General features: G+C 37.2%; 1 protein-coding gene across 1 annotated transcript in view; it reads left to right on the plus strand.

Moving 5' to 3' along the window:
- LOC150079871 (ATP-dependent DNA helicase Q1-like) overlaps positions 1-7722 on the plus strand; it is a 53046-nt gene extending 45324 nt beyond the window's left edge. Inside the window, exons 10-11 of the mRNA XM_090383266.1 lie at positions 302-574; positions 7184-7722. Coding sequence (XP_090239392.1) covers positions 302-574; positions 7184-7722 — 812 coding nt within the window. The remainder of the gene's footprint in view (positions 1-301; positions 575-7183) is intronic.
- The last annotated feature ends 209 nt before the right edge of the window (positions 7723-7931 follow it).

A 7931-nucleotide genomic window follows, 5' to 3' on the forward strand; every position in this document is an offset into this window, starting at 1 on the left:
TGTCTAATGTATATAATGTAATGTGTACCATCATAGTGTTTCATAATTGGATTATGAAATACCATTCTCCCAGCAGTTCCAATTAGAGAATATCTTCTAGGAACTGAGCCAATTTGACATTGCTTGAGAGAGGATAATGATCAAATTCACACTTTTCAAAATTTTATATATATACTGATAACAAAATTTCCTTTTAATCCAGTTAAAAATCTTAATCTGTAGTGGATATTCAAAAAATTAAGTTATTTTAATTTAATATTTCACCTTTTATTAATAGCTCATGACATTTACTTTTCTGTAGCTCTTGTAGATGAAATTGATATGACTAAAGACTGCCTTATGTTATATAAAATATTGGACCATTCAAACTCCAAAGATGAAAAAGTAACAGCCCAAAAGCTGATTGATGTATGGGTAGGTAAGGGCATTCCTAAGTTGAGACCTCCGGATCTGATATCAACAACGAGGTCCAGAGAAATGTGTGAACGTATTGTTGCTCTACTACTAATTGAATCATATTTGAGAGAAGACTTTCACTTTACCCCTTATTCTACCATCAGTTATATTAATAAAGGTATGTTTTATTTAAAAGTTTGAAACCCTTTATTTTCTACAAGTTTGCTTAGTAATATCTACTGTTCTCTGGTGAGAATAGTTACAGTAAATTAAGCTGAAAGTCATACGTGTAATTTAATATATGACAGAAAATTAGAAAATAAGATCTACAATGTTATACAAAGGGTACTAGGAAAGTTTTGCAATATGACGCAACAATGAATCACAGGAAGCTGCTTGTTGCTGCATGTTGAGACAAGTTCATACGTGCATAGTAGCCGCCACGCCAAGTCGATGGGCTCAGTTATTCATTAGTAGTGAGAGTGTAAAGTGCTTGCGATGGCATCGTGGTCACGAAATGAGATAAGGACAGTTTTGCGGTATAATTTCGTGCGTGGTTTAACCATAGACCAGTGCTTAGAAGAAATGACTCTTGCACTAGATGATGATTGTCCACATCGTACAACGATATTCAAGTGGTATAGAGAATTCCAAATGGGAAATTTCACTCTGGAGTATTCTGAGAGATCGGGAAGGCCGCGAACGTCAGTTACGGGGAGGAAAACGTTACTGCTGTGAGGAAAATGCTTGACGAAAACAGGCGAGTGACCTACCAACAGATAGAGGATACTTTGGGCCTAAATGCACCAGCAATTTGTTCGATTCTGCAAGATCATTTGCACGTGAAGAAACTTTGTTTTCTCTGGGTGCCACATCAACTGACTGAAGAGCAGATGACACGACGTGTGACTTGGTGCCGGGAGATGTTAAAAAAGTTTGATAAGGGACAATCTCGGTATGTGAACAACACCGTGACAGGTGACGAGACTTGGCTGTACTATTACGATCTGCCGACCAAGGCTCAAAACAAAGTTTGGGTCTTTGATGATGACGACACACCTGTAATTGTCAGAAAATCCCGATCTGTAAAGAAGAAAATGATAGCTGTATTTTTCAAATCGAGTGGAATTGTGGAACGTGTCGTTTTGGACACGCAGAAGACAGTCACAGCTAAGTGGTATACTGAACAATGCCTGCCCAAAGTCATTGGATCTATGAAGAACCTGCGGCCAATGTCAAGAATGGACACCTGGTACCTCCATCACGATAATGCTGCAGCTCACTGCGCCAAAGCCTGCACCGAATATTTGACCACGACAGGACTGAAACTTCTCGAGCACCCTCCTTACAGTCCAGACCTTGCTCCCTGCGACTTTGCACTGTTCCCGCATGTGAAAATGAAGCTAAAGGGAGGCGGTTTTCCAGTGATAAGGACCTTCTACGGGCTTGGGACAACGAGTGTGCTTTACTCCCTAGTGAAACTTGGCAGAACTGGTTTAAAGATTGGTTTCGGAGGATGGAGAGGTGTATTGAATGTAGAGGAAATTACTTTGAAAAAATTAAATAAACAAAGCTGTATTGCAAAACTTTCCTAGTACCCTTTGTAATTTAAAAACTAGATGATACACAAAAATGTAATTCAGAAATGTAACATTTATAGAATGCTGTGTGACTAGATAGATGAAACTGGTCTCACTGCACTGCAATGTATTATAAATGGCCAATTGCATAGACACACATAAAAAGAAGTGTAAGCAGTTGTCGTTTTTTATGGACTAAAGGCAAGATAGCAATAGAAATCAACAAAGAAACTATGTCTGGAAAAATGTTTGCAAATGGTGTCAGTTGTAAACGAGGCAAAGGGGAGGGAAGCACCTTACAGAATGAAGAACGACCTGCTTTGCATTAATCTTTCTTGCTAACACATCATTAAGGAGAATTATTGTGTAACTAAAATGTACTAACTAAATGGCTGACCTTTCTTATGGTGCAGCTTGAATGTCATCAATCATTAACTGAATTTCCATAAAGTGTCAAGCAGGTGAGTTTCAAAAATGTTAACAGATGAGTAGAAAAAATATGAGTGGAGTATTTTTTGAAAAACTTTCAGCATTATGCCTCAGAAGAGAAATTGCTGAACCAAATTGTTATAGGTGATGAGATCTGAGTGCGCTCCCTCTCCTGAATCAAAATGAGCATTCTGGATCCCCAATGAATAACACCTTCTCCAAAAAAGTGATGTGAACAGTCTTTTGTAACAGGAAAAAATTCTCTTAACCAATTTCAAATTGCACGGCTGCACTTTTCATGCCCAAGTGTATTGTTTAACTCTACAAGCATTAAGAAATGCCATAAGGTAACACTCTGAACTTAGCATTAATTGAGGCATATAATGCAAGAAAGCAAGCTTATACAGCATCAGCCAAAAAAAAAACCAGTTCCCATTTCACCCATCTGGTCACTCAAAATTTTTGTCTAGTTCAGCCTTAAATTTATTTAAACTATCAACTTCCACAACAACAGATAGCAGTCTTTTCCAGCAATCAACTACCCACTGGCTAAAGGCAAACTTCTGCACATCTATTCTACAACTATCTTTCCTCAATTTGGATCTATGCCCCCTCAGATTTTTAAGCTGAGCAAGCGGAAGTATCCCATCAGCATTGAGCCTGCTCAAACCATTCAAGGCCTTATACACCGCATTCAGATCACCTCTCAGGTGCCTAGTCTCCAGATGCTGCAACTTGCAGAACTTAAGCCTTTCTTCATAAGTGCACCCCTTTGTTTCTCTCACCAATCATCTTGCCCTTCTCTGTACTCATTCTAGCAACTCTACATCCTTCCTAAAAAAGAGGCCTCCAGACATGTAAGTGGTACTCAAGGTGTGGCCTCACCGTTGCCTTATACAAAGGGATAATCACCTCCTTGTCTCTGCTAGAAAAATTCCTATATATCACTGACATATATGACCTGCTCCGGCAGCCCATCTGCACTGCTGAGAGAACTTCATATCTGCCTGCACAATCCCCCCAGGTCTTTTTCATTCTCCACCTCCATGAGTGTAGTACCCCACAGTTGGTACATTTCTCTTGGGTTACTGCTACTCATATGCAGTACTTTGCATTTGTCAATGTTAAACTTCAGTTGCCACTTCTTAGCCCATCTCCCTAACTTTTCTGGATCCTGTTGCAGTAGCATATTGTCTTTACTGTCATTAACAACCCTGCCAACCTTTGTATCATCTGCAAACTTGAACATTAAGCCTCATATACCTTCATTGATAAATACATAAAATAACAATGGGCCCAGCACCGAACCCTGGGGGACTCCACCAATAACATTAGTCCACTTAGAGCAGTTTCCATTTATTACCACTCTCTGCCGTCTCCCACTCAATCATCACTTTATCCATTGCAGCAACTTGCCCTTAATGGCATACTGCTCCAATCTGTACAGCAGTCTTCCATGTGCAAGAGTATCAAAAGCTTTCCTGAAATCCAAGTATATGATATCAAAATAATTTTTTGCATCCAGCTCCTTTGTGACCACGCCATAGTATCCAGTGAAATTGGTCAGACAAGACTTCCCCTTAACAAACCCATGCTGAGTCTGTGCTATTACTGCAGTCTAGTCTGGGTGTCAGTTTATCAGTTACTTGAGCAGGATCATCAATAGTCGAACCATCTATGTTAAGTGGACCAATCTGATTCATCCCCTTCCTTCTAGAGTTTACATAAGTAAAGAACTCTTTGCTGTTTTTCTTTGCATCCTTCGCCAAAGATTTCTCGTGATCTGCCTTTGCCTTCCTAACCTCCTTTGTGACTTGATTACAGACTAGCATATCTGCCGTAGGCTTCTGTGTCACCTGATAATTTAAATGCATCCCATGCCTTTTTCTTCTCTGCCATGAACTTCATTAATTCATCTGACCTCCACTTAGGCCTGAACCTTGAACAGTATTTCTTAGTTGGTATGAAAAGCCAAGTAGCCTCCAAGATTAAGTCCCTGAAGGCTTCCCATTTAGAATTCACCATTGGTAACATCGTCAGTTGATCCCATTGTATAGAATTTAAAAACTGTCTGAGACCACTGTAGTCATCTTTACGAAAACAAAAACCTTTCCCTTTACCCTCGATGGTAGTCACATCTTTAAGTAAATCCCACATCAGTACACACCGTGATTACTGTCACCTAGTGGTTAGTGGTTCCTTTATCTGCAAATTCTTAATGCATGAATAATCACTGCTGATAATCAGATCAAGAGTATTACTCCCTCTAGTTGCCCCTCGAATATGTTGCTATAGAAAACAATTCTCCAATAAATCCACAAAAGTCTTACTAGTGTGTGCATTAAATTATTACATTAAATTATTTTATTAATGAATATATGCAAATCGTAGACCGTTGCAATAGTAATTTTTATAAATTCATAAAGATTGCAGAGGCATAGCAAGGGGGTGCAGAGGGGGAATTCTTTTCTCCCCGGGCACTGAGCTGCAGGGGCTCAACTGAAAAAATTATCTATCACAATCAGGGGCAACAGGAAGACGTGTTGCCCTTAGGCATCGATGACCCTAGCTACACTACTGAAAGATTGACTACCTGCATATAATGCAGGATTGTCAATCTTTTGTCCCAGGCATAGGATTGCCTAGTTCTAGCTCTGCTACTGTTACTAGAGATATTATTTCTTATTATTATATAATATGTTATGTAAGCATGAACTGACATGGAAGATAAATGAATTTGTCATAACTGAAAGGCAAGTGGAAGAGAACTTATTCAAACTAAAAGTAAATAAGACAACTGGGGCAGACAGAACCTATCCAATTGTATTAACAGAAGCAGCAATAGAGGTAAGCAAAGCTTTAGCCATAATTACCAGAGAATACTTGGATTCAGGGAAGTCCACATAGATTATGAGGTGCAAATGTTTGCCCTATTCACAAAGAGGGATTAAAGGGCAAGGTGAGTAATTACAGACTTGTAAGTTTGACTTCTGTTCCAGGGAAAAATAATGCAGTCAGTGGTTAAAGAAGTAATTCGGGATCATCTTGACAGGAATGCAGTTATACAGCATTCACAGAAAGGACCTGTTAAGGGGAGATCCTGTCTTTCCAGTGTGATCAGATATGATGTAGTCACAATGAACTGGATGAAAAAAGAGAATTTTGATATTATATAATTGAATTAAAGTAAAGCTTTTGACACAGTTCCATATGAAAGACTGTTGTAAAAATTAGAGCTGTGTAGCATTGGGATCAATTTAGTTCTATGGATAAAGGGATAGTTGAGAAAAGAGGACAGAGAGTGATTATTAATGGCCACTGCTTTTCGTGGACTAATGTCCATGAAAAGTGGAGTCTCTTAATTCAGTGCTGGGCTACCTTACTGTTTTCAGTATTTATTAACAATGCTGACAACATTGATAAATGCAAGATACTGCATAGTGTATGCAGTAATACCAGAATAACATACCAATTAGGTGATATCACAGTCAAGGTAGTTGTCAGTGAAAAAGATGCAGGGGTAATTGTACAGTCTGACCTGGAGTTCTCTGAGCAAGCATAGACAGGCTACTAGGACAGCCTTTGAAGTTTTGTCAGTAACATACAGAAATTTTACCAGTAGAGACAAAGAGGTAATTAGCCCATTTAAGTATGAGGCTATAGTCAGGATGCATCTTGAGTACTGCATGTAGGTCTAGAAGCTTCATTTTAGGAAAGATATAGCTCTGTTAAAATGGGTACAGAGAAGAACAGCAATAATAGTCAGAGACCAGTGGCAAAACTACCATACCACTAGACTTGCCATCATGGATGTGGGAGGGAGTCAAGGGAACATTGGGCATTTTGTCTGGGGAACCCAGGATTATATTTTTACCTCTTTCGGGAATATATAAAGTCTTACTGAAAAAGACTGCAGTTCTGCATATTGCAGAGTTTTGGAAACTAGGTGACTGCAAGGAGACCTGATTTAAGTGTTTAAGACTTTAAATGGATTGAATAAACTAAATGCTGATGGCATACTTACTTTTGCTCAGATGACACACATAAGAGGATATAAATTTAAATCAAAAAAGGATGGCTGCAGGCAAAATAAGCAAAAATTTCCTTTCAGCTGGAGAGTGATTGTGTGAGTAAACTGCTATCTGGTGTTGTGGAAGTTTACTTTGAATTTAAGGGAGAATTAGGTAATTATCAGAGGGGATGGACAAATGGTTTGGCTTATTATTTTTCTTTTTTTTTTGTTTGGTGCTATGTAGATTTCTTCCCCTGTATCAATTGACACCATTATAACTAACATAAGAGACTCAACTGATGTTATAAATCTTGATGCCTAATATAATTTCCCAATGTGTTCCTTCTGTTTTTCATCACTCTAAGAGCAAATTAGATGGCAAGGAATTCAAGTCAAATGATGAGATGAAAAACACAGTCCAAAAGTGATTTTGACATCAACTGAAGATTATTACTTCAACTGTATCCTAGAAAATATATTTCCACTTTTATAATTTTCTTTAAGAAAGTTTCTCTATTTTACGAAAAAATGCTTCCTTCATGTTTTAATACATAAAAAGATAAAAAAGTGAGAAAACCCATTGAAAATCTTCTGTTAAGATAAATTAAAATAAACTATTGTATAGTTTTTTAATTTATTTCATCTTTCATTTAATTTTGAATACTAATAGTAAGCAGAATATTGAATATGTTACAGTTTTTCATGTAAAATTTTACATATTGAAATTATTTTCATTACTTGTAATTTAAATTTACTTCCTTTACAGGACCTAGACCAGCAGAGGAAATCATCCTTAGTATGCCTTCCAGAAAACGAAAGACTTTAGAACAGACCCAGACTTTACCTATCAGCACTCCCACAAGTAAAACAACCCAAGGAGTGGAGATAAAAGAAAATAATGATGCTGGTTGTAAACTTGCAGAATCAAAAACTAAAAAGTCTAGTAACAATGATTCTAGTGGTAAACTTGCAGAATCAAAATCTAAAAAGTCTAGTAACAGTGATTCTAGTGGTAAACTTGCAGAATCAAAAACTAAAAAGTCTAGTGGTTCTAGTGGTAAACTTGCAGAGTCAAAAACTAAAAAATCTAAAAACAAGTTATCATCCTCAGATTCTTTTGATAGTATAAACTCTACAGTATCTCCGAATCATAGTAAAAAGTTACACGGTAATAAAAGAAGAAAGTTAGACATGGTTTCGGGTTCAAAATGTGTTGGTGAAAATCCAAATATTTCTGTAAAAAGCACTACAGAAAACATTATTACTATAAGTGATGATGACAGCGATGATTTTTGCAATAAATGATGACTCTGACTGATCATACTCTATAAATATTATGAACATAGAGGGTGTATATGCCAGTGAGTTTTGGTTCCCAAGAGTGTTTTGACACTGGAGACCCAAAATACTGTTTATACATTAAAAAAAAAAAAAACTTTATTTATAAAATGTATTTTGTTTCACTTGTGATTTCAAATATATATATATATATATATGTATATATGAGACAGACT

The sequence above is a fragment of the Mastigoproctus giganteus genome, chromosome 10 (genome assembly GCF_048544385.1).
Source record: "Mastigoproctus giganteus isolate SK-2022 chromosome 10, ASM4854438v1, whole genome shotgun sequence".
Lineage (NCBI taxonomy): Eukaryota > Metazoa > Arthropoda > Arachnida > Uropygi > Thelyphonidae > Mastigoproctus > Mastigoproctus giganteus.